Source organism: Vicugna pacos, chromosome 10 (assembly GCF_048564905.1).
Source record: "Vicugna pacos chromosome 10, VicPac4, whole genome shotgun sequence".
NCBI lineage: Eukaryota > Metazoa > Chordata > Mammalia > Artiodactyla > Camelidae > Vicugna > Vicugna pacos.
Window position 1 is genome coordinate 15480751 of NC_132996.1, and position 27421 is coordinate 15508171.

At 39.7% G+C, this 27421-nt stretch overlaps 1 protein-coding gene across 2 annotated transcripts in view; it reads left to right on the top strand.

Moving 5' to 3' along the window:
* Positions 1 to 1645: 1645 nt before the first annotated feature.
* CTSC (cathepsin C) overlaps positions 1646 to 27421 on the top strand; it is a 34142-nt gene continuing 8366 nt past the window's right edge. The window contains exons 1-4 of one of the 2 annotated variants that reach the window (XM_015244435.3): positions 1646 to 2167; positions 4094 to 4239; positions 9051 to 9135; positions 10788 to 11131. In XM_015244435.3, the coding sequence (XP_015099921.1) occupies positions 1996 to 2167; positions 4094 to 4239; positions 9051 to 9135; positions 10788 to 10798 (414 nt within the window). In that variant the 5' untranslated portion in view covers positions 1646 to 1995 and the 3' untranslated portion in view covers positions 10799 to 11131. Of the gene's footprint in view, positions 2168 to 4093; positions 4240 to 9050; positions 9136 to 10787; positions 11132 to 21362; positions 21533 to 24435; positions 24592 to 27421 lie in introns of those variants that run through there. The other variant, XM_072969028.1, reaches the window with a different exon arrangement.

Consider the following 27421-nt stretch of genomic DNA (forward strand, 5'->3'; position numbering starts at 1 on the left):
GTAAAATGTCTATATTTGTTATAAAAATAAAATTTGGGGTCTGATCAATTTCAGAATCACTAATTAATTTTTCTCCCTGCTAATGGAAAGAGGGCTAACATTTTATATTGAGGGAGAGTAGTTTGGGAATTATTAGATGAGTGGAAATAAACTAAATTAAAATTCAAGGTACCTGAGATTTAGTCCTGAATCTCAGTAACTGGCAATGTGGCATTCATCAAGTTATTATCTCTGGATCCTCACTTCCCAATAGTAAAATGAATCCATTAGATTAAGAGGTCTCCAAGATTCTTTTCTATTTGGTCATTGAATAAAGACATGTTTTCAAATTTCTTCACAATCAAGTGTGCTACTTTGATTACACCATTAAAGAAATATCCAATTTGACTGTTCAATACTTCAACATTGATGATCTAGTAAAAATTTTCATGTTTTAACAACCAATGATACACTTTCCCAGAGATTAGGAACACAATGTTACTCTGTCAGTGTATCTTTAAATGTAAGTGTTAGCCTAATTATATGCTGTCAGCTTTTCATCCTAAGGGCAACAAAACCCAGAAGTAGCGTGTTGGCCCTACCCTTGCCTTTGCAGTCTGTGACTACATTAGAGAGCGTTTTCACTTCTGAGCTCTCAAGGGCAACTCCTCTGCCAAATGGAAACTGGCTTTCAGGCCTTGAAACCAAGCTAAGGTTATTAAGTGCATTTATTTTTAACAACCCAGGACACTTACTGAGTGTTTTCAAGCCAGAATCTAGGGAGACAAAGGTGAATAATGTGGACTTGCTCCCTTTGAATGCTTATAATCTGGTGGAAAAAGTGAACATACAAGTATTTATTTGTAACCAGTGTGATGAGGGCAAAAATGCCCTAGAGGCCAGGGACATAGCAAAGTCTGTCCTGTTCATGACTTGTCCATGCTGCACAGAGCCTGATGTCTAAAAGGCTCTGTGCACGAAAGGAGCCCCAACTTCCAACAACCAGGAAGACCAGGGGAGCTGTCACAGAAAAGGGTGATATTTAAACTGAGCAAAGAGGTACCTGGAATATAGTGCTACCTAATAATTCCTGGCGATCAGACTGGCACCCTGGAACCTGCTCATAAGATCAGCTTTCTCCCACCAGCTCCCTTCCTCACCCTGGCAAGTTACTTCCTCTCTCTGGGCCTCCCGCTTTCCAGCTGTAAAACAAGAGCTTTAGCTTGGATGTATCCGCGCGCGTGCGCAAATAAAGCCCATAAGGTTAGCAAGGGTGAGGGGGGGAAATCCCTAATTCACAAAAACTCCAAGTTTGCACTACAGCAGAATCTTCCTGTGGATAACAGGCAAACAACAACAGGAAACAGACAAAACCCAACAACAAAAAAAAGGGAGTGAAAGTTTTGGAAAACGAAAGAGCAGTTCTCAAACACTTGGGGTGGCTGAGGGTCACACGGAAAACCGTTCTAAGGAAAAAAAAAGGTTAACCGAGTTGGTGAGGACCAAGTGCGGAAGACAAGCAAGTAAAAGAAAATACTCGTTAGCTCGCTCCCTCTCTGAACCTTTTCCTCATCTTCTGTCCTCCCCACCCCCACCCCCCTCCCCTCCCCCACCTCCCTTCTCTGGGTCTCGGTCCCTCTCTGACCTTTGCTTCTGTCTCTCTCTTTCTCCATTACTTCTATAGGAGAGCAGTTTGGGCGCGCGCGGACCAGCTGTGGCTCTTCAGTCCTTTCGGGAGACACTGGTAATTAATTGAACCCGGCGCCGGGCTCTCGGGGCAGCGGTCCGGCTGCCGCCAGGTGAGGGGCGCGCGCTCCCGGGCCCCCACCTGAGGGGCGGAGCCACTCCCGGGAGCTCGGCCCCGCGCCGCGCCGGGACCCCGCCCTCTCCGGCTCTCGGGTTTCCGGCCCCTCTGACTATTTTAAGGCGCGCGCGCGCGGCTGCGGTGGCTTGTGTCCCTGCCGGCTGAGCTCCGGCTCTTGACCCTCCCCCGCCTCTCGTCCGGGCCCCGCCGGCATGGGTTCCCGACCCCACTCGCTGCTCGCCGCCCTCCTCGTGCTCCTCTGCGGTGCGGGCACCGTGCACTGCGATACTCCTGCCAACTGCACCTACCCTGACCTGCTGGGCACCTGGGTCTTCCAGGTGGGCTCCAGCGGTTCCCAGCGCGACGTCAACTGCACGGTTATGGGTAAGCCGCCGGCCCTCTGGGACCCGCTCCCTTCCCTTGCCTGTCTGGAGTGCCTTCCCTTTGGTCCCTCAGCCCTTCTTCCTGCAACGACCCCGCTAGGCGCTGGCTGGGACGTCCTGGCTGGACTTGGATCCCTCGGTGCCCTCTCCCGCTCCAGGGCAGCGAGGTCAAAGTGGAGCTGCTGAGAACTTCTAACTTCACATGGCCTGGGTTATTCCCGGGGCCTCAAGACTCTTTGCAAGAACTTTATTCCTCCTTGACTTTTGTGGTTTTTTTTGGTTGTTGTTGTTGTTTTTTGCTTTGTTTGGTTTGGAAGAGAGTTGAGACCGAGTAATCTTATTATTCTCCCCGTCCAATCTTCAGTTTTTTATTGTGCCAGTGAAAAATGAGCTCCAAGACTGTCAAGAATATAGCAGTTAAAGTTTTCCTCTCTTGTTAGGTTGTGGGAAAGAGTCCGTATGCCCAGCGATTTTGATTTGGACATGTGTTGATGCTGCTAGTCTAAGAAACTTCTGGTACCACCCCACAGTTTCATGTATTGCAGGGAGATAGTATATAAAAGTGTTGGTTTTTTTTTTGTAATAACTTTTTAGTCAGTAGTTATATTTTGAAAAGGTCAGCGCCAAAAGCTGTGCCTAGCTCATGGAAAGCTCTCAATAAATATCTAGTGTCTGAACACCCTGGGACATTCCATATGCCCTCAGGTAACATGGTTATCCCAAAGACAAAGAATTTCTTGAAGGGAGAAGAAAAAACACACAATCTCAGGTCAGGAGAGTCATTCTTGTTCTGCCCAAGCCCTTATCACCCTGTGGCTTGTGCAGAATGAGTGAAGCACTCAACTGCTATTTGCTTATTAACAGAACAGAGATTGCCAGGTCGTTTGTTACTAAAATAGACTTCTTCAGCTGTCCAACTCCAGATAACTATGTGGCATTCCAGAGTCCTGGGCATTATAATCATTTTCTCTTTTAAAAGTTGAACCTGGAGGTCCGAAGCAGAAGGGAGATCAGGGTTTGCAATGTTCTATCACATGGAATCTCCTATTTCAGAGCATTAATCTAAAACAGGGAAACATTGTCCAAAATGTGGAAACCTCCAGATGGACACAACAGAACCTTTTTCAGGCAGCCTTTGCCTATAAGGTCCACACTTTGGACCTTAATCTAAACATTCAAGATACCCACAGATCTGAGTCCCCATTTTCTGAAGGTTAAAAGTTTAGTTCCTATCAGCACAAGTTAGCTATCTCTAGGATAGAAACCTCAAGTTTTGCGGAATACTTTCGAAGGATTCGGATTCTGAGGTTCTGAACTGTAGAGCCATTTAGGAGAAAGATACTCCTTTTCTTCTCTGAAGAGATCATTTCCTTTGTTTTTTTGGGGGGGGAGTGGTTATTAAGTCTATTTATTTATTTATTTTGATGGAGGTACTGGAGATTGAACCCAGAACCTCATGCAAGCTAAGCACGCTCTGTACCACTTAGCTATACCCCTCCCCCGCTTTGTTCTCATGAATTGATAGTAGGTCTTTTTGTTTTTCTAGTCCACTTTTTGACTACCATTTTGCCTTCTGCCCATTTTTGCCTGTTATTTTCAACATCCTCCATTTCTCCTTTTCAGTAGAAAAATTTCTCCAGTGTTTGCTGTGGGAAGGTATAGTGGCTGTACTTTTTGGAGTCTCTCTGCCTGCTGAGCTACTTGACGTATCTTTTGAGACTTCGCTTCACATCTTGCCTGAGACCCCTGTGAGATTACACGGAGGGAGGCAACAAAACGAGGACTCCAATATCTTCACAAGCCAGGTCTGCCCAAGTTGGGTAGCACGAAAGGAAACCAGCTTAAGAATAGTGGAACTTATAGAGGAGACTTTTGCTCCCATTGAAGTCCAAATAATTTTCCTTTGTTATGCATTTTCTTTTCCTAGGACCACTGGAAAAAAAAGTAGTGGTGCACCTTAAGAAGTTGGATACAGCATATGATGACTTTGGGAATTCTGGCCATTTCACCATCATTTACAATCAAGGCTTTGAGATCGTATTGAATGACTACAAGTGGTTTGCCTTTTTTAAGGTTAGTTTTGTTGGAATATGCATTCAAATTTTCAGTGATGTGATATCTGAAGTCTTTTCTAATACAGAAAAGTATTTTAATGTTAGATTAAGAAGATGACCAGAATGGATACCATTTTTCCCAAGAGAAACTAGGTGGTGTAATTTTGCCACTTTATTTAAAATTATGACTTTGGTAGGTTTGAAAAAAAAACACACACCTGATCTACATTTGAGTATGTACAATCAATCTGTATTTAAATTTGTTAAGTATGACTCAATTTTTAATTTATTTTCTTTATTACTACAACTTTATTTCTAAAGTGTTACCTTAGTCATTTGACTTTATACTGAATCTGTAGGAAAGCGTGGGACTTTATAAATTTTTTTTCTTGAGGTTAAAAAATATATATATATGTTATAGTATTATCATTGCTTCTTAGCTGTGTGAAATTGACCTGAATGACTCACTGAAGTACTATAATGTGCTAAATCCATTCATGTAAATAACTTGTTTGACTAAACTAAGATAGAGAGATAGCATAGAGTTACTCCTTGGGCTAAAGTAAAAGTAGCCCAGCCAGCACAGCATGTTTCCTTCTCTCACCAGGGAAGAGCTGTTGTCCACTCTTGTAGTCTAACACATTGCTTCCAATTGCAGGCACAATCTAGGGTAAAGCAGTTGGGCACACACAGCAATCTATCTGAGGTATCCTTCCCAGAAGTCCTTCTGAAGTTGGAACTTTTCCTGTTAGCAGAATGTCACGTGGTTTAACTAAACTGAATCCACAAGCTGGAGACTAGTTGTTCCTAATTATAAATAGGGTATAAATAAACAAACATAGACTTTTTAAAGGGATAAGATCTGTAGCCTTTAAAACATCTGGTAAGAGTTGGCGAATTATAGAGATTTCGTGGGAAGGCGGAGGACTGGGTGTGTTAAAGATGATGAAAGACAAGCACCAAGAAAAGACTAACTTCTAAATTTATTGTGATTTCTCAATGGATGTGATTTCTCGTGGGTTGTGACTTAATCACTAACTAGGATATGGTGTTAGCATTTGAGCCAACGAAAGTTCTTAGAATATTATCTCCCAATACTTTTTTTTTTTCACTATGAGAACCCGTTTTAATATGAAAAAAGAGACAGGACAAAGTTGTCTCCCCTCGCCTGGATTGGCTGGTCTGATATTCAGCCGGTGGGAATCAGTCTATCTCTCCTGGCTGTTGAGGGACCAGCAGTTCATTTTATTAGTTGAAGCCCATGCTTGACCAGTTATTAAACATTTTTTATTATCACCCCTGGATACCATGTATTTTTAAAAATCATGATAGTATCTATATGATTTTTTAAATTGTAGGTAAATGTGGTTCCATCTGAATGTCATTCTTGGTCTGCACATTGATGAGCGTAGGGCTTTGTAGACCCCTTGTAGGTGCTCTGTTATTGACTGCTTATGGAATTTATGCTCAGGGGAAGAGATATTCAAGAATAGTTGTTATTATGTACCCTCTTGTCCTCCCTCCGCCTTCCTTTCTCCCTTCCTTTTTTTCTCTCCTCTCCCTTCTCCTTCTTTTGCTTGATACAAAATAGGTACTTAATCGATATTTGTTTAGAAAGTGAAAATGAAGTAGAATTCAGTTGAGAAATAGGTTGGATAAATTACTTAAGTATAAGTTAGGGCACAGTATATAAATGGCTGAGTAAATAGTTCTACCTATTTGGCTAGAAGATATTTCATTCTTCACTTCTGTAGAATTGGAGAAATGGGTGGCAAAACTTCTAACATCACTGTTCATTACCTGAGACATAATCAGAAATAGGCAAGGGCAGTTCCTCTCTGTTAATATTTTCCCATCAGTTTGTCTGCTCCTAGTTTAAATAGAAGTCCAGAGATGGTGGGGACAGAGGGAACAATTGGTGACTGACAGAGGAATTGGGACGCTTCTTTGTATAAGTTGACCCTTGAACAACTCAAGATTTGAACTGCACAGACCCACTCATAGATTTTCTTTTCAGTTGTAAATACTTCAGTACTACACAATCCAAAGTTGGTAGAATCCATAGATGTGGATCCACGGTTGGTTGGTTCCTCAGATGTGGAACCCTGCATATGGAGAGTTGACTATAAATTATAGATGGGTTTTCAATTACTTAGAGGGTCAGTGCCCCAAACCCTGAGTTGTTCATTTGTTCAAGGGTCAGCTCTATTTCTCTTTAAAAGCCACAGTGTAAGCAGATTTGGTTTTTATCCATAGCCTCAGAACATTAGTTGCAGATCAATAGAAAACCACTTTCTAAAGCCAAATAAAGTTATAAATGTTCTTAGCCATAAGTAGGACGGGTCCATCTATACCCTGTTCAAGGGTAGAACCCTACCTAATCATATGCTTCTGGATATTATTCTCTCCTTAGGAATAAAAGTAGGAAGAGTGTTCTGCTACTGTTTTCAATATATTTTTAAAAGTGTCCATCTGAGGTTTTAAAATTTTCTTAACGTAATCAAGTAGTTTCAGCTACACATGTTTTGCAGAGTGGTAAAATGCCATGTTCTTTTAGCAAGTCCAACTGAAAAAGTAGTGGGGAGCAGCCGAGTTTAACAAATTTAAGAAAAATGATACAGTGGAGTTGACTTTGTGTAGTAGGACAGTCAAGCACTTTTGGTGTGACACTTGTGGTAAAATCTGGCAAGATTTTTATGTTAAGTGTCAAGATATTTCCTACAGCGGTGCTGGCGAAAACATCCTGGGCGTGTAACTCAAGAAAGTGCAAGTATTTAATGAACAAAACATGTGAGATTTTTTTTTCCCTACAGATTTAGAAAGTATCTTTTAAATGAAAATTAACTTATTTTTAAAAAAAGAAAAACTATCAAACTGTAAGCAGTATTTACTATTCAAGTGTTAAATGTCTCATGTAAACTTCAACATAATTTACTGGACCTACTGCTATTGCAGAAATATGTGACAAGCTTTTGCCATTTAGACCCTCCGTTGTTATTCTACTTATCAGTTGGATTTCCAGATCTCTCCCATGACTCATACCCCACCCTACCACTTGTTTCCTTTTCCCCTCTTCAGATATGCTTTCTTGAGATTGTTTCTTAGGGTTGTTCCTTGCTGGAGTTTGCTGAGCAGGTGAAACATGCAAGGTTTTCTAACAGGCTCCTGCTCCACCTTCTGTTCCCCCAGATCAGCCTGCAGCTCAACAGATCAGACAGCCTCCACAGCATTCCCCCTGCCTTCCAACCTGAAGCCATTGTAATAACCACTCTCAGTGCCAGGAACTTGCTTGAGTCTCCTTATTCAGGCCTCACCTGGAAAACAACAGAATTTTCCATGATTTCAGGTTCCTAAACCTGTTTTTCCCTTGGTTTTAATTGCATAAGAAATTGACAGTGGAGTGGGGATGATCTGTCTTTTTTTTTTTTTTTTTGTACATATGACTTCAACCTAGACAAAAGTTTGGAAGGAAATCTTGACACTGAAAGTTTTTGCATAGGTTGAGTTAGGCAAGAAGCACTAGGTTTATATTTTTAAGAGGCACTTTTTTTCTACTCAACTTCCTGCAGACATTCAGTTATCAGCATACTTCATGGGGGTTACAAACTCAAATGAGTTTACAGCTCACCCAGGCAGATACCGAATAAGCATTTGAATCAACTTCATGTGAAACAGTAAGGAGTAATTCGACCTATGTCAAGATGGACTCTCTTAGAGACATTCAGATTCAATTTTCCTTTGAAACGATGTGCAGGCCAAGGTAAAAGAGTACTTCCTGCAGGCCATTTTCTAAGACTATCAAATTTTAATAGCCATACTGCTTGGTTATACTTGGCACACTCCAGCAAATTTGCACCCTTTAAAAGTACCTGCAGATGAAAAACAGCCAACCTCTTATATAAAAACACACAAAGTAACAGAACAATATAAAGGGTGTCTAATTATGGCTGACTTTAAGTGGTGGATGGGTAGACGGCTTTTTTTTTTTTTTTATGTTTCTTATGTATTGTTCTTTTTTCTTATTGTGAGCATGTACAAAACTCCTCTACCCCATCCTCCACCAGATTGCCAAGGAAGGAAGTGGGATGAAACAAACCCAGCTCCGGAACAATACCCTCAAGTTGAATAGGCTTTCTAACTTTTCATTGTTTCTCATTTCACTTTCTCTGAGGCTGTAAAAGGGAGCAGTAGAGAATGAACTCAGGTCTTATTTTGAAGACTAAGCTACTCGAGGGCTGAAGAAGATGCATAGAAGGGAAACCAGACTCATTATGGCTGAAAATTTATTTGGTGATTGGCAAGCAAACCTTACTGATTTCTAACTGAGTTCTTGTTTGGAACCTACCTGTCTTAACAGAGCACTACTATGAGTGAGTGTTAGAGCAAGTTGGTACTCAAAACAGGAACAGTATGTTGGGAAGTCCGTAACAGAAGATTTATTTGCCCATTTTGTGTGCTAGCGACTTGTAAACTTCAAATTTGTCCCAACAGCCAGAAATGTCAATCATGTGTCTCTACAAAAAGGATCTGGGAATCTTGTACCATTTTTCCACTGTGCCTTCTGGGCTCATTTTAAAGATATAACAATTTAACATATAGAATATTTGTTTTGGGGATAGATTTACTTGTTTTAATATAGATTCAGTACACCAAGATGAGGATTTTTGTCTTTTTTTTTTTTAATAACTTAATGTTTCCTTTTAAAGTGTTTAAAGTGAGGAAAAGAATCTGAAGTTGAGCACTTACCACATGCCTCGCTATTTGTTTTCTTTCTTGATGATGCTTCATCGCAACGTAATGACTCAGTTTTCCATTGTAAACTCTTCATAGGATGTCACTGATTTTATCAGTCAGTTTTTCATGCAACTGGGAACTGTGGGGATATATGATTTGCCACATCTGAGGAACAAACTGGGTGAGCTCCATTGAAATCTCTTTAACTTTCTCATTAAAATCAAGCGTCCCTCCTCCCTGGTGGTTTATGCAAATTATGTTTATTTATTCCTGAGGGAGAGGAGGATGGAGAGAGATTATGGTTTTCTTGTAGATCTCTTGCTTAAGCCTGCGTATTTGCTGTTCCTCCCTCCCTGGACTCCTTTCCCTTTAGCATGTTCTGCTTGCGCACGTCCAGTTAGCTCTCCCATGCATGATGCTTATAACGTAAGTGCACATGAACCTGAAAAGATAGAGGCCCAGCTTAGGGAAGTTTGGCCTCAAGTTCAGTTCACAGCCTTGAAGTAGCTATGCTGCCTGAGGTAGCTCATTCTTTTCCCAAAAAGACTCGAGAGGAAACCATGTGAGGCCATGGCATTTTAGTTCTGTCTTCCAGTAGAGAACGTGGCTCTTCCAGAGAAATTAACATACCTGTCACTCATCCCAATGAGCCATCATCTATCCTTGTTTAAACTGGTTCCTTCTCAGAACAGACTGTTGACCAGGGAGAAGAGGATCTTTCCCCACTCTCTCAGGATAGATGTTTAAATCATTGCTCTCACTGGAGCCATAAATTTAGATGTCTAAAATTTTGATGGAAAAGTGGGTGATTAGAGAGTAAAATTGATAGGGACATACGTAACCTCCCTTGCATTTCACATAACAATTTTTCCCCTTTCCCTTCCTCTTTTACTTAGCTCTTAAGTAAGGAAGTGAGATATAAAAAAAGGAACTTGGGGACAAGTGCTGAAAGCACCATAGCCTGATCCTACATCAGCATTTTTTAAACTGTTCAATGGACCACCAGTGGTCCACACATCTGCCAGGAAGGAACTTCTCATAAGTTATATCATTTCATCTTGTTAAGTTTTAAAGATTGCTCTAGGCAACCGCTAACCACAGATCAAAGTGAGAATTAGAGCTGCAACTTAATAGGCTATTTTTTTCTGATTTTATTTCTGGCAGTTGAATAAGTGTAGATTGCATTAGTTTCCTTTCAGGATGTTTCAGATTCTTTAATCTACTGCATGGTGGTAGCTGAGGATGGAGATATAATAGGAAATTTTTTCAAAATAAATTCACCAATTATTTTCCCTCAAAAATTATTCTCAATAGGCAGTTAACAAATTTCTATCTTAAAACTCTCACTTTTCCTCCTAATTAAGGAGACACCCCTACCAGTAGAAAAGATAGACCCTGGTATTTGCTCTGTACATGAGAATAAATAGCCTTGTACCTGGAAGTATCGACCAAAGTAGCATTAAGCTTACATTTAGAATTTGTAAGGTATGCATGTTAATGTGTCTAGGTTGCTAGATTATCCTGTTCCTTAAGTACATTTCAAAACTGTATTAGTTTTGTATAGTAGCGTTTAGTTTAAAATGCATCTGCATGTGCTTCTTGAGCATGTTGGCTGCATGCGCAATATGTATTGCTTAAGCATTCAGCTTTTGAGAATGGCAGCTTTTTGTGAATGTCTTAAATAGTATTGAAAAAAAAATGCCAGCATCTCAAATACTAAGTACTGGGTTTTTTTTTTTTAATATATACTTAAAGAAATTAATATGATTAAATATTTTTAAGAGACAGTATGATCCTTGTTGGCTTGTAACTCTAGTTTTTATTGTCTTTTAGTTATTAAATAGAGCATCTGTTGAGGGGCTCTTTTAAAACCACAGCCAAAAGCAGACTCTGGGGCTAAGAGGCAGAGAGCAGCATGCCGCAGTGGACCTACCTACCTCTAACAGCTAGCAGAGGCCTCTAGCCCCTTCTGGAGTCTTTGTGTGCATGTAAAATGCAGAGGAGACCTGGTAACCTACCTCCAAGGCAGCTGCCCTCCTGAACATGTCCCTGGAAAGCAGCAACCACCATTTGGAATGTGAACAACTAAAGACTACGCAGGAAAGAAAAAAGGAAAATAACCTGGAAGTCTTAGGGGGCTTCACCACTCAGCCCTTGAATAAAAGGAACAGTACACAGCATGAGTTTCTTCCCCCTCTCTTTTGAATACTCTTCTGTTGAAATGACTTTTGCAAGGATTTGAGTTATTTGTTTTATTGTGTTCACCGTGCAAGTTTTACTCACAGTTAAATCATCTTCCCCCGTGCCTTCTCTTTCTCTAATTACCTTGAGGAACCCCAACACCTAGTATGGAAAGAAAAGAAGGCTTCAGGGTATCTTGAGAGGCACAGATAGGTTATCGGTGGGAAGACGGTCCCTGGAGGGGAACATGTTTAGAGGAAGGAGGCTATCTGAGATAAGCCAGACCGCTGAAGGCTCTCTTTTTGCAGGTCACAGGCCTGCAGTACCACTGTTCAGAAAGATGGTATGATTAATACATTTTGTGTGTGTGTGTGTGTGCTTTTTTGATGACATGCCAGCCTTGTGCTAAAAACGTGACATACTTTACCTTTCAAAAATCCTGTAAAGTGGATATTACTAGCTTCATTCTACCAAGAGGGAAAGTTAGTCTCATACAGTCTTAAACTTAAGCTCACGCAGTTTCTAATTGTAAAATGATATGGGCTCTTTGTCAAGCCTGTTTCACAAAGAAGTATTGGTAACTGAAGGCACATTTGGGTAGATTTTTCTGGTGAATCCCAGTCTGTAAGCATCACAAATGTTAGTTCAATATACTGCATTGGCTCCTGTTGAAATTTTCAGAGAAGAATTGGCTTGAATCTTAGGTTTCCTTCCCAAATGAGGCTACTCACGTTCTTAGCTAGGATCCTTTTATTCAAGACAGAAATTTAGTTTCTCCTTCCCTTTCTAGTGCCCCAAGTTGGAAGGAGAGCTTTGTCAACTTCAAATGAAGTACCCTTGCCAAGTTGACTTCTCGTAATTACTCTGTTGTTCCAACTGATTGCTCTCGTTTAGCTCTTTCCTGCTAAACAGCGGACACGTTTCCTCCTCAGTTGTTTAAAGCTGATTAATACCAGCCTTGGTAAAGGAAAATGTGCGGCTTCACCTAATCCCTGTCTTCTGTGAGGACTTTTCTTCTGGATCCCTTGAATTCCTCCTTGCCTGGAGGATTCTTCATCAGATCGTAGGTTGTCATCATTACTTTATTGGTTCAGATAATTTTTTGTATCATTTGAGAGATGCTGGCCTGCTGTTCTAGGAAGCTTATTTCTTATAGAAATGAAGTGCATCCAACTACTACCTGGATACTTTCTTCCATCCTGATAATTCTTTATTACTCAGGACCTTGATGCCACCTCTGTGAAATTCCCAGCTTCCTCTGTTAGTGGGAAGGATGCCAGTATTTTGGTTCCAGTTGTACTTTGCAGGTTTCTCTGCCCTGGTAGTACTAACTCTGCTGTAAATGGAACCATTTGACAGTATGTCATCTTCTTCCAGACTGAAAATGTGTATACCTTCTTGTATAGCTTTACTTAAAGCACATACAACTTTATCTTGGGACTTTAGTTTGGAAAATTATCCATATTTCTCTTGTCTTCTCAAAGGCTTTTCAGAAGTAATACCAGCTTACGCAGGATTAATTCTATTAGGACTCTAGAAACAAATCAGGAATAGTGATATGTTTGTATTTTTTAGTTCTCTGTTCTTAAAAAAATCTGGTAACCTGCCTCCAGAGTTCTAGAAGAGTTGATTATTTTCAAACCATCAGAATGTTAATATTGACAAAGCAACCAATGTGTAAAAGAATATATATATATTTTTTTTACTGAAGTACAGTCAGTTACAGTGTGTCAACTTCTGGTGTACAGCACAATGTCTCCGTCATGCATATACATACGTATATTTGTTTTATAAGAATATATTTAATATGAAATTTATAATCATCCCTACTGAAGTGCTTTGTTTTCCTGTTTTCTTGAGTAACTTTACATCTAAATGTTTGTTTTGATTGTGGAAGAGAAGACTTGGGTACAAAATTGCAGATATGTGTGTCAGAAGGCCCCATAGTAGATTACTGTTAGCATTCTCTGTTGTAATTGTCTGTTTGTCCTTCCCTCTAGTCTCTAAACCCCATGATGGCAGGGGTCAACTCTGTATTACTGACCATTTTATTCCCTATGTATAGCACAGTATGTGATAAATAATAGGCCTTCAATAAATGTTTGTAAAAGAAAGAAAGCTGGATAATATATCATTGTGTTGCTCTGTTGTTTCATTGATGTCTTCTGACAGTTTTGTTACCTTTGTGTCCGGAGAGGCTATGGTGGACCCTCAGGCCAGGTTTGTTGAATGACTTTGTAGAACAAACAGATGAGATGAGAATTTTAAATTTTATTCTGCTTATTTATTTACATTTCATTTTTGTGTGAGGCTGTACAGGCTAAGATAGAGCTCAAAGTTAAAAATAGGAAACTTCTAACTTTCAGAATTATTAAAAACTAAATTAGCTGTTCAGGGGAAGTAGCGAGCTGTATCTGTGACTGCTGTGATTCCCCCAGTGCCTGGGCAACCAAGGACTCGAACTGGCCTGGGATGTTGGAGGTTATGCCCTATGAAGTGCAGTGGGAAGCACCAGCCACAGGCTGGAGCAGATGAGCCCTCACATTTCTTCCATCCTCACAGTTGAAGATTTTATGAGTAAGTGAGGAATGAGCCAAGGGGCTTTGGCTACCTCGCTGACTGTTAAATTGCTCTTTTCTTAACTAGTTCTGAAACATTTATTTTGGTTTAAACTGAGTATCTTTTCAGCACCGGAAATACATTTATGACCCTCCATTTTCACATGTAAGTCTAATTGCCGATTCCTTCAGTAACATGCTGGAAGCTATTTTGTTGCAGCCACTGCAGCAATTTCCTCAGTTCCATGATTCATTAAAATCCAACTTTTAAAATAAATGGTTAAATCTAGTTAGGCAGAAAACTGGAACTAATCTTTGAAACTGACATAGGGAAGTTTGTTTCCAGGGAAAGACGTGACACTCTTGAATCAGCTGGCAAAATATCAGTTTAGTACAAGGTGCCTTGTTCTTCTTGGTCACCACCTAATGGCTTTATGTGCGCTGCAGACCTAACAGCAGAGGGAAGCGGTCAGTCTGCACTTATGCAGACATGTACAGTAAACAAAGGGCGAAAAATTGAATAAACATTCTTTGTTCCACAGTACTCCTGGAATAGAACCTGCCTACATATAAAGTATATCATTAAGTCATTTATGTTCATGCAAGGTGTTCTTTTCTGAAATAGTGAAGGATTCTGATGGATTAGACCTAGATAGATGTCCAAATTTATTATGTATTCCACAGTCTTTATGGGTACATTTAAAAAACTATATACCTGCACTGCAATATTAATATGTTTGCTATCAAACATATGAAATAATATTAAATGATTAAATAATATTTATTTATTGTCATAAAATGTGTCCTGCCAAAATGTATTTCGTGATGACATTCTTTCAAAACAATATAAAAGTATGCTTCATTTTCATGATTTTGTTTATAAAAGCAGCATAAGGATTTCGTTACTGAAAATTTTCATTACTGTCAATTTTCAAAATATGGAAATAATTTTCTAATTAACATCTTTTAAATAAAGAATTTTAGTAGTTTTGACATAGTTTTGTTAAAAGTATGAAAGTGTCACAGATTTAGTGTTTGGTGTTAGGGATGATGACAACTTAATGGGCAAATTTTAATTGAAACGTGTTGCCTTACTGATAAAAAGATTAAAGAGTGAATACCACAGTGATAGAACTGTTTCAAAACACCTGTTTTCAAAACTTATTTTTTAACCTGGCTGATGGCACTCTTACCAGGAATAGGGCAAATGTAAGCTTTGTCATTTTCTTATGTTTTCTTGTATTTTCATCAGTTTTTGCAAATGTGGTTTCTTTGCAAGTGTTATTTTAAGCCACTTGTTCAATTTGTGTGAGTTAGCTTAACTAAATCAGATAAGTGCACAAGTGAATTTAAGCAGGCTTGTGTAGAAGGGAGTATGCTGTGTCCTAACCATTGCATCGGCAGCACACTGCATGGAGCAGGTGAACATCTAACTTTGGAGCTGAGTGGGGTGTCAATGCTGCTTTGCCTACTAAATGATAGTGGAAGTTGGTTTTTACTTTATTTCTATATTACAAATACAAGTAGAAATTATAAGATTTTATTTCTATTATATTAATAGGTCATTTTCTCATTTTGGAAACCACTGGTTGACAGGATAGACTCCATTATCAATTGCTCATTTGACAGTTTGGGCTAGAGTATAAGTTCTTTGATGGCATGAATAAAGTCTTAAACAACTTTGTATCCCCCATGGTAACAGATGGTAGTGTTTATATTGTTACTTGTTTAGTGTTTAATAACTGTTTAAACTCTTCAAACTTCAATGTCCTCTTTCTCCTTGGTAGGACTCCATGAAGCAGACATCATTCTCACTATCAGATGAAGAAATGGAGGCTCCCTAGTTGTGACTTGCTCAAGGTTACATAAATTAAGTGACAGAACAGGGATTTAAAGGGCAAAGTCTCTCTCACTAAACTGCATTTTTCTCATAGCCAGTGCACTACATAAAAGAAATATTCAAATATTTGCTAAGTATAATCAGGAAGACAGTGGAACAAAAGGTGTACATGATTTCCCCCACACCCAATGTCAAAGACAGTTGAGAAAGAGATCCAAGATAAATAACTTAAGTTTTAAAATATCCCAACCTTTTCTCTTTTTTTAATTGGTTAATATTACCAGGTAATTGAATGGAATTGCATAACTGATAAAATGAGTGGGAAATTGAAGAAGGGCAGTTTGGAGAATGTTTGGCAACCCAGTGGTAATTTTTAAGAAGCAAATGGATAGTTATTGAATCCTAGTGGTTTTCTAAACTTAAGTGCTAGCATTTGGAGTTTCTTCAAGTTTTATGAAATTATCTACTCGGTGCAATAGAAATTGGCATAAATGAATAGAGACTTAAATTATCCCATCTGTGCAAGCCAGTATTGAGAGACTGATGTTTATATAAATAAGACAAATGAAAACTCTTAGAAAAAAATTTTGGCTGCACTTCAAGCTGGATAGTGTGGGCAAAACTTCAACCTTTTATTCAGTGATAATGTCAGAAATCACATACGATATATTTTACAATAGCAGGAAAAATGACAGATACCTTGAGAACATTTCAATCAAGAAAATAATAGGGGCACAGTGTGTGGTCCTTTCAAGTTAAGGGACTGAGTACTTGGCTTCTGGAGGGGTAAATACTCTGTTCTACTAAGTTGTAGCTGTCCTGCACAGTATTATGGCCCTCTCCTATGTTTCATAGGGTTATTCCAGGTTCTACAAAAAGACCAAATTATTTTAGGTTAGGAAAACTACAGAATAATATAAAACAAACATTTTCAATGGAAAATAATTCCATCCATTTAATGTATAAGAAATGGTACACAAGTGGATGGCCATCTCTTAGTACATTTGCTTGAGTTGCAACAACAAAGACAGTTGTAGTTTTCTGGGATTATTTAGTATTACTTAGAATATATAAATACTCTATATAAGTGAGGAGTATGTCAGAATTAATTATCTGCCTGCCTTTATGAGTAGTAAATAAGAAATCCACAGATGTAAAGACTCTGCAGGTAGGAAGCTTGAAAGGATATTTTGGAACTTTCAGGTCAACTTAAATCTACCGATAGAGAGGAAACTGAACATTTCTGAAATAATACCAGGAGTCAGAACTTGGGTCTCTGTGATATCTTGGAAGCATCACACTTCTATTAATTATAAACTTCAACTTCTTTTCTGAATATCTTGTGTTATTGTTGAAATAGGACTTGGTGTCTCTTGTTCTTTCTATTATGTATTCATTTATTCACTCATTCAGTAAGTGCTTGCTGCCTAGTGCCAGTGTCCTAGTTGCTGAACAAACAATCCTGTTCTTATGGTGCTTATGTGGAAAGAGCAACCCTCAAGGTCTGCTGTGAAAGTTAAATGGGTTAGTATATATAAACGCAACCTGTGAGGCTGAGTCTGTTATCTCCATCCTGAGTTTACAGACGAGGACATAAAGTACAGAGTGGTTAGGTAACTTACTCAGGGTCACACAGCCAGGAAGCAGCGAGCTGGATCCAGTCTACTTGGTCAAGCCTACAGACCATGTCCTTTACCTCTGCCCTGTATCAAAAACCAAAAATGGTTTAAAAAAAAACAAAAAAACAAAAAAACTGAACCAGCCAAGATAACATAAGTACCTGAACAGTGGGAAATGACCATTAGGGCTGCTGGAGAATTTAGGTGGCCCTTAAAAAAGCATCTTAGGCAACAATCTGGATCTGACTCATGAATCAGTTAATTTCCAACCACCCTGCCCTTTTTTTTTAAGGGAAACAGCGAATAAAGCAATGATTCTTGTAACCTTTGAACTCATATTTTAAGTCTCTCTTCTCCATGTAACTTTGCAAAGTCACTTTTCTTTTCCATGAGATAAAATAATGCCTGTCATCCCAAGGAATCATTGTGAGGCTCACATGAAATAGAAGCAAATGCTTTGCAAATGGGGTTTTAAGCACTTCTAGCATGGTTTCTAAGTGTCTCCTCTCGGTGCTTTTGGCAATTGACCTGCATGTTTTACTTCTCTAGCATCTTGTGGAGAAGACAGAGTGTATGAAGAAGAGGTGCCTGGTGTTGGGAAGAATGCTTGGTTCTAGAAGTCCTTGGTTATAAATTCTAGTTTGACCACCTCCTTTAGGCCTTTTTGTTGTTGTTCCCTGAGATTGTATTTTCTTTATGTTCTCTTGAACCTCTAAGATTTATGAGTCATCTCTGTAAAATGTTTATAAAGTGTGAGCTGATAGATAAATGTTAAGATCCCGTAGTTCTGTAATATCGATGATGAAGGGTCTAGAGGTGCTGAACAAACACGAGGGGTCGGGGACTGCAGCCAAGTCAGTCATTCTCCAGTGATTCCCCCTCCAATCAAAATCACAAGTCAGCCTTTCCCTCACAGGGGAAGTTCATTTGGTGTTAACCGTCATGGTTTTAACTATGACTCAGTTGTGCCATCTTGGTGAACAAAACCACACTGACAAGAAACTTGGGGCCCATTTCTTCTAACTTGAATGCCCCTAACTCTTTTGGTACGTTGGGAAAGTCATTTTGTCTGTGGTCTAAATTTCTGCTTAGATGGGGAAGTTTCCCAGGCTTCTCCAAGCACGGTTAACTTGCTGAACCCATGATTTTGGTTCAGATAAATAACCACATTACTACATGTTTGTCTATTTTGTTGAATTCTGAAAGTCTTAAGGTCTGGGGCTACATCAGTACATATATGCATGCATGTCTAGCACCTAGCGTGATTGATGCCTGGGAAATATGTGACCAATACGTATTTGATAATTAAATGAAAGAGCTTAGGAAATACAAAATAGGTTATATAAATGATTATTTTTTTTCAGGGAATGGAATCAAAATCCCAATCCGACCAGCATTAGCAGCCTCTAGCAACATCTGGACCATCCCTTGTAGGTGTCCCCTTCTAGGCTACGAGTCTCACTCTTAGGAAATAAGAATATTTTTTAAAGTGATGCATTTCACAAAATTTACATATCTATCTCCATTTTGTAAATAACCAAGAAAATTCCACCCAAAGACCCATTTCACCTTTCATTTCCATTTTTAAGTCATTATTTCATAAAAATTTTACTTATTTGCATTCCATTTAAGTACTGTCTTGTAATTTGTGGTTTTTTTCCTCTTAAGATACCATAGGTTTTATTATTATTATCATTATCATCATCATTATTATTATTATTATCATTATTATTATTATTATTATTATTTTGTATGTAGAGGGGTCAGCAGACTTTTTCCTATAGGGCTAGATAGGAAATGTTTTAGGCTTTGTGGGCCTCCTGGTCTCCGGCAGCTCCTCAGTTCTGCTGAGCTGGCATCAAAGTGGCCAGAGACAAGATGCTATAAACAAGCGGGCCTGGCTGTGTTCCAGTAAAGCTGTTTATAAAAGCAAGCAGCCTTCCCCAGCCTAGGCTGCTCACCTCTTTCCTATATAACTTGCATTTATCATTTAAAATGTTACGCAGAATTCCTTTGTGTTATTAAATGTTCAAGTATAAAAATAACTAATAACATTTAGGATATTTTTGTTTTTAACTTTTCTGTTCTATATAGAACATGTCCTAGCATTTTTTTTTTTCATTTATGTGTATTTGACGATTTCTATGAGGTAGCTCTGAAGAACTCTCAAAGTCTGCCCGACCGCTTTCTAGAACAACAGCGGTGCGGGGAGCAGTGGCTCAGCCCCGCCTGGCCTGCCTGCACCATATGAGGTCACTAATATTATTTCTGACCTATAAAAATCTCAGTTCCATGTAGTTCAGCGTCATAATTATAAACTTGATTAATATTTTCACATAACGCATGCTCTAACGTTGCGGCTTGATCAGATCCTGGGTCTGTATCTCAGCGTTCCTTATCCTGCATTGAGGCTTTCGCAGGGATTTGAGGAGTCGTGAGTCAGCCTCTGGCTAGTGCAGGGATTCTTGGCTAGAGGCAGGGAGATGGGCTTCACAGCAGCATGAACCCCCAAGATGGAAGCAAAATGCATGTATGTGTATCCCTGTAACTTATCCTGTGTTGCTCAGTGGGCAGTGAGTCCCAGGATTCACCTGGTTCCTTTTGGATTCTGAGGCTGTGTATTTTTACCTCTGTGCCTAACTATGATTTGAATTCAGATTCAGATGCAGTAAGGTAATTTTACCTTTAAGTGTAGTTTAGCCCACACTTCCGTCTAAACTCAGGGATTAATCTGTCATGGGTTTTATTAAATCAAGTTTTATTAGAACACACTGTAGTTTATTCATTTATGTATTCCCTTTATGTATGTATACATAAATCCCATTTATGTATTCCCATCCACATTGCAATGGCTTGAATGATTATGACAGAGGCCTTATAACCTGCAAGCCTTAAAATACTTACTGTCTGGCCCTTAAAAAAGAAACTTGCCAACCCCTGCACACAGGTGAAGTAGTACCCCTCACATTGGATCAGGAGTCCACAAACGACCGCCTGGGGGCCAGAACCAGCCTGATGTGTGCTGCTGTGAAGAGAAGCACTCAGACACTGCTGCCTCGGGGCCAGTTGGTGTTGTCTCTGACTGCTTCTGTGCTTCCATTCCATTAAATTAGGGCAATGCCTGAAATTGCACTCAAGTCCCTTCTTGAAGAAACCTAGCGTGCATTGTTTCCTTTCTTCCTTCCACACTCTTCCCTCGCATTCTGGATCATGTATCCCTCTTCCGTGAGGAGATGTTGTAACATAAGGGGTTTTAGGCTCTGGAGCCAAAGCATCTGAGTTCACATCCTGGATCTATCACTTGTTACAGCTGACCCTTGAACAAGATGAGTTTGAACTGAGCAGGTCCGCTTCTATGCAGATTTTTTTTTCTCCTCAATAAATATGTACTATAGGATACACGGTTGGTTGATTCCTCAGATGCAAGACCAGATAAGAAGGGCTGACTGTAAAGTTATACGTAGACGTTCAACTGTGGGGTGTCGGCGCCTCAACCCCTGCATTGTTCCAGGGTCACCTGTAGCTATTTTTCAGTGTTAATATTGAAATAAGACAAAGGGCTGTATTAGTGACAGAAAGTGGAGAGGGTATTTCATAGTCAGGTTACTTTAGCTCCCTCATGATTTAGAATATAAATTGGGAGGTGGACAGAAGAAAACAGTTTGATTCTATGGAAAATTTTCATCACTTATTCTTGTATTTTGCTGGAGTGCATCTTCTCTGAGTGAAAAACTCAGAAATAGTCTGACAAACTGAGCAGAATTTAGTTTCAGCCACTTAACAGCTCTGTTACATTAGATACAAACTATTTATCCTCGCTGAACTGAGCCTCCACTTCCTGGTAAAATGGGGCCTTTGGCCCTGCCTCTTTGTGGGCTCACTATGTGGATGAAATGAGGTAACTTGGGCAGATGCTCTAAAAATGTTAGGTTTGTTTTTTACCCCTTGCCTTTCATTCCCCGGAAGTGTTTTGCTGTATAAATTTTGCTTGGTGGTCAATGATGCCAATCACAGAAAAGCTTGTTTCTCTTCCTTTTCTAGAATAATTCTCAAAATGTAACCTCTCAGGGCAAGGTTTTTGTTTTGGTTGGCAGAGGCTGGTCCCGAAGGTGAAACGAAAAAGGGGTATTTTTACTGTGAACAGGTGACCAGGTAGCAGACTTGAGAAACACCGATTGACTTGGCTCTTTCTGACCTTACTTGGTTGCAGTATGAAGAAGAGGGCGGCAAGGTAACCAGTTACTGCCACGAGACCATGACTGGGTGGGTGCATGACGTGCTGGGCCGGAACTGGGCATGTTTCACTGGAAGGAAGGAGGGAAACACCTTTGACAATGTGAACGTGAACACAGCGCCCCTTGAGAGGAGTCTCCAGGAAAAGTGAGTTGTCATAAATGAAAGATACTTTAGTCTTGTTCTATAGTGTGTGTCTATACTAATTCTTGGAAAATTTAATTTGATTGTATAAAATTTATTTGACTTAGACGCATAAGCCATGTTCTGTACAACTTTACCGGAAAAATACATGGATGTAACTGAGAGAAGGTATTTTTTCAAAGCACTCCAAAAGTAACGGACCAGTGATGGCTTTAAAGAATATTTATGTAAAGGACCACCGAATTGCAGTGACTTATACAGAAAAAGTATTTTCTTATTGCCATGTAATAGTATGTTGCGTAATACTTGTGGATACATCTGTTTATGTTGCAACAAATGTAGGCGATGCTAATTGTACATAAATTTTAAACAAGGCAATAAATAACTGAAATTAAAGTCCTTAGTATTTATGTAGTGTATTAGTTTGCAGGAGCTGCCATAGCAAAGTTCCACAGACTAAGTGGCTTAAGCAACAGAAATTAATTTTCTCCCTGCTCTGGAGTCTTAAAGCCCGGGAACAAGGTTTCTCCTGAGGCCTCTGTCCCTGGCTTGCAGGTGGCTGCCTTCTCACTGTGTCCTCACACGGTCACCCTTCTAACTGTGTCCTAATCTCTGTTTCTTATGAACACACTGGACATCTACGATTAGGGCCCACCCATATGATCTCACTTTACCTTAATGTCCTCTGTAAAGGCCCGTCTCCAGATACAGCCACATTCTGAGGTGCGGGAGGTTAGGACTTGCACACGTGAATTTGGGGAGGACGCAGTTCAGCTTAGAACATGCAGTGAATGTTTTTGTTGGGTTTGGTCCTGTTTAAGTAACCGTGAACCACACAAGAGATTTCAGACTTTATTAGTTTAGGAGGAAAAGATAAATATTATGAGTAGCAACTCTTCTGTTTTATTTGGTTGTGGAATCCACTGAGAGTGTACATGGACAAGGCCGCCAAAGCCAGGCCACACTGGCAGCGAATGACTGCTCTGGAGAAAGTAGGGGAACATGAGTTCAAAGAGGACAAATTGCATTTGTCTGGAAAGTACCCTCCAAGATTTAGAGTAACTCATCCCCTCTATTTTTGAATTGCTTGGCTTGACTTGATCCTGGAGCAACCCGTTTCCTATGAAGCGGTTCGTTTTTCACCCTACCGTTTAGGATAGACTGTGTACCACGTACTTTCCTGGTACTTCAAACATTGCGGCATTTCTGAAGACGCTGCTACCCAGAGTGCTCAGGGTCTGTGTTGCTTTACTTGTAAAACCAGCATTTGGAACTAAATTACCTTTAAGGTCTCTTTCCACTCTTAATGATCTGTTTTCCCATAGTAAGATACATTGTTGTTCATCTCCTTGGATCTTAAACGCTAAAAGTAACGGTGTTTAAGACCTACTTTGTCGTCACTGTACTGCACATAGCACGTGATGTTTTGCTGGATGTTACGATAAAGCAAGGGAAGTACGGCTAGTTAGTGCTTCTTAAATATTTAGAGTTGATGAAATAGTGATTCTCATTGGTGGAGAATATTTCAACATATACGTTTACAATTTAAAATTTATTTTGTATCTAAAGAAACAACTGTAACTTGTTTTTGTTGTTGTGTTAGTGTTGTCAGAAGTATGATACACAGTTTTATAATCTGTGTTATACAGGTGCTTTTCTGTCTCCACACTTTACAAGTGGGAAAGAACTTGGATTAAAATATTAAAGCACCGTCAGTGTGGTTGCACATTTTTGTTATTGTTTTCAGTGCTCCCAGGTTCATCAAAATATTCTCTCTGTGAACACCTAAATTAAAAGAGAAAGAAAAGTCCACAATACGCCTAAGATGTTACTTGCGTTAGGTGTATCTTGCTTTGCATAACTGAATATTAATGAAAGTCTTGGATAGCGAGTCACACTTAAGCCACAGAGTCCTTTTTTAGTAGAAATAACATGGTGAATTCTGTCATTCCTAGCACCTGGCACATAGGTGGGACACACGTTTAAGTTAAATTTGAATAATCACCTCTCTCAGTTTATTTGCTTTGTAAACATGCTCTTTGTGTGTTAGATTTGTTCACATCTGTATCTAAGCATTTGGCATCAGGGAACCCAGTGCAGGTTTTAAGTTACTGTGAAGCATCTGGGGATCTTGTTAAAAATGTAGATTCTGATTCAGGTGGCTTGGGTTGGGTACATAGCCTGCATTTCTAGGAAGCTTCCAGGTGCGGCTGCTACGACTGGCTCACAGCCAAACTTAAGTAACAAGGATATAAACCATGTGGAACAATTTTTTTTTTGCCTCGTGTGGTTATAACGCTTGCCGCTGCCTACGGTTCTGCTGTCTTCCCCCCTTCTGTATTATTACAGAGTTTAAAAGGTGCATTGTAGAATGTAGGGGTGGGTGACAGGTGAAGATCCTATGTCACCACTCAGAGATAACCATCCATGGCTGTGTGTACTTAAGGTTTAAATATGTATGTGTGCTGTCACTACGGTTGATTAATTAAACGCCTCTGATAGTCTGCTTTTTTTGTTTAATATCGTAAGAACATTCTTCTGTGCCACTAAATAAGCTTCCAGACATTTTTACTGAATAAACTATATAGTAAACAAAGTACCATCCTTTATTTAATCAATCCCTTATCTTAGAATGTTTCTGGACGTTCATAATCTCTCACTAGTACAAAAGTGTTTCCCTGAACATCCTTATACATCCATCTTAGTTCACTTGTACCATTATTTTCACAGGACACATTCCAATTCTAGGCTATGAATACAGATATAGAGATTGATATATCGAGTTGCCTTCCTGAAAGATTACACCGCTTCCCAGCCAGGCCTGGAGCATTAGAGTGCCTGTTATAATGGAGTCTTTTTTACATCCGCGAAGAGTGAATCTGCAGCTGTCTAACTTTTGTTGGCAGGTATTCTAATAGGCTCTACAAATACAACCACAACTTTGTGAAAGCTATCAACGCCATTCAGAAGTCTTGGACTGCGACTGCATACAGGGAGTATGAGGTTCTTACCCTGAAAGAGATGATTAGGAGAAGTGGTGGCCATGGCCGGAGAATCCCAAGGTAATAAAGCGCATCTCTTTATCACTAACAAAGGTGTTTGTGTTGCTCGATCTCCTCCCTTCCAACCAGCCCTCCCTGGGTTGCTCACTATTTTACTGGTCATCCCAACTTAAACTCTTTATGTTATCTTTCCTCTGACCGTCTCCCTCTCCTAGTCATACATACTCTGATGTGGAGAACATCAGTCTTGTTTATGGGTTTTGCTTTCACGGCATCTGCCACTTCCGTTATTCTCTTTCCATTTTCTACACTTTGGCTTAGAGCTTTGTCATCTCTGTCCTGTGTTATGGGTCAGCCTCCTGCCTTCTGTCTCTTTGGTTTCTTCCCCACCCTGTCCCCATTCTTAGCCGTTCTATGAAATACTACCAATTTCATCTTCCTCTACCCAGCTATGATTCGGTGACTGCCTGTTGTCTAATGAATAAATTTATCCTGGTGGTAACAAAGCCACCTAAATTTCGCCATGACTATATTTACTACCTTGACCTGCTTTCAAACAATATGACAGTTACCAAAAACTTTCACATACCTCCTTTCACAACACTTCCGTTGCCTCAAGTACCCCTGACCTTGCCTATAAAAACTGTCAAATTTGGACCTGTAAAAAAATCTCAAAATCCTTTCTCTGTTTTAAGTTCAGCAGAAAATGTTCCATATTTATCAATGTACCTCTAGTACCCTCAGCCAGCAGTGTATTTCCCATCTTTAACTTACATACCCCATGGTGTATCTCCCAGGGAAAATATCATTCTTTGAATTTATGTAGTCAGGAACTCGGTAGATTTCTTTTATTCCCTCAAAACTATAGCTGGGTTTAGCAGAGCATATAGCCTCTTAGTATTTGTTACATGGCCAAGGATATTCCTGTGATGCCATACTTTGCTTCAGGAGAAACTGATGTTAAGTGAAGGATAAGAAAGCCAATCAGAAGCTCGTGGGAGTCAATACATTAAATAGATAGATTTTTTCTCTTAATACGTGGAAGCATTTTCTAATATTCAGAGAACACAGTGATTATTTCCCTGATAGCTTTAGAGTTCTTGGTTCAAATTTTATTGTTGAAGCAGATGACTGATCAATTAATGATTAACTAAAATGTATTGCTAACTTTTTCATCTGCAGACTAGCAGGCCTGATGATATGGTATTTTTCAGCTGTGAAACTGTATGGAGCTTTTTCCTGCCCAACGAATAGCATCCTTTCATAATTCTCGCTTTGCCTCACAGGACTGCCTGAGACAGCGTTCCTCAAAGCGTATTCTAAGGAACGACTAGTCTGTGAGAGGGTGTGGTTCATCACAGGTGGGAAAGGGAACTTACTGTGTCCCTTTTCAGATTCACCAAAGTGGAAGAGCCACCCTGTGTCTGTATGAGTCAGGAAGCTGAGACCAGCTCAGTGAAATTGCAAAGGAGCTCCCGGAGGAGGTGGCGTCAGTGCTCGAGCCTAAGAGACCCTGGCTCCTGTCTGGGGGGTCTGACCTCAGGCACAACTGTTCTGCCATGTGTCACGTTCCAGGTTTCTGAAGGCGCTTTGTGCTTGAATCTCTTCTCCCTCTACCCAACCAACCTTGATTTTAGAGAAGGGCTGGCTTGACAAAGCCCTGCTTTTAAGGCTACTGAGTCCCCATAGAAAGTTTAAGATAAGGAGATAGAATTAAGTGAAGTAAGAAATGTTGAAGTGGATATTGTGGTCCAGCTGCCTGGTTTTCAGTAGCATTTTTGCACATAAATTAGTTTTGTTGAAAGAATCCAGTGACGTAATAGAAACTCTCAGAGATTCTTAACCTGAGGTTTAGAAACTGTGAAACTGCTGAAATTACAGAAAAACTTACAGTTTATGGACATCTCTCTGAGTTCAGAGCTTTTTCCAGATTCTTAAAGGAATCTAGACCCAAGTGATTAAGAGCCAATAATGTATAGTGTCTACGATGTCTGTAATTCTCACTTCTCCACCACTGGCTCCTCTTTCGCTATCTCCATTTTCACACCATTGAGCTTCAGTTGTCACATTGCTTTTGTTTTGTGTGTGTGTGCACTGCCTCAGAGGATGTTAGGAAGGAGGAACTTAACATTTAAATTGCCTAGTTTTTGCCAGACGGTCACTTAAATGTATCAGCATCATATTTAGTTTTAAAGACATGGATGGTGATGATGGTGGTGGTTCTGGTAGCTATCATCATAGTAGCTTAATAATTTATTAAGGACGTAACAGACACAGGCACTGTTTGAAGCACTTGTTATCATTATTACATTGAATTTTCGTTAACAGTCCTTTGAGGTAGGTATGATTATTACCCATCTTAATAGAAGTTGATCATAGTTTTGTGATGTTAAGTTCTTTGACGAATGTCACACAGCTAGTAAGTGGAAGCCATTTGTAGTCATCTTTGTGTGTCTTACTTTCCAACCATGTCGTATAAGGTGTAGCTGTATCATGATGAAGCAGATTCGTCTGTTGTTTATGGAGATAGTCTGCCTACTTTTGTTTAGGTTTTTTATTTCTGTGCCTGCTTCACTCCTCTATAACCACCCTACTGTCATCACCATCTCCTGAGTCACATATAAGAAATTCCTCTTTTTTTCTTTAAATCCTTTGTAGGCCATCTTCAATTTCCCAGCATCTGTTTTCTTGGTCAAAATCTGTTAAAGGTTAGAGAAGGCAGCTAGTTAGGCATTCTAAAAATAGCAACAGCACCATACGAAACCAGTATCATTTCACAGGGGAAAAAAATCACTGGATTCTGAAAAAGAAAGGGATAATTTATATAACTTAGTTGTATAATTCACACATTGTATAATAGATACATTATTGTGTAAGAGACACATTGAAA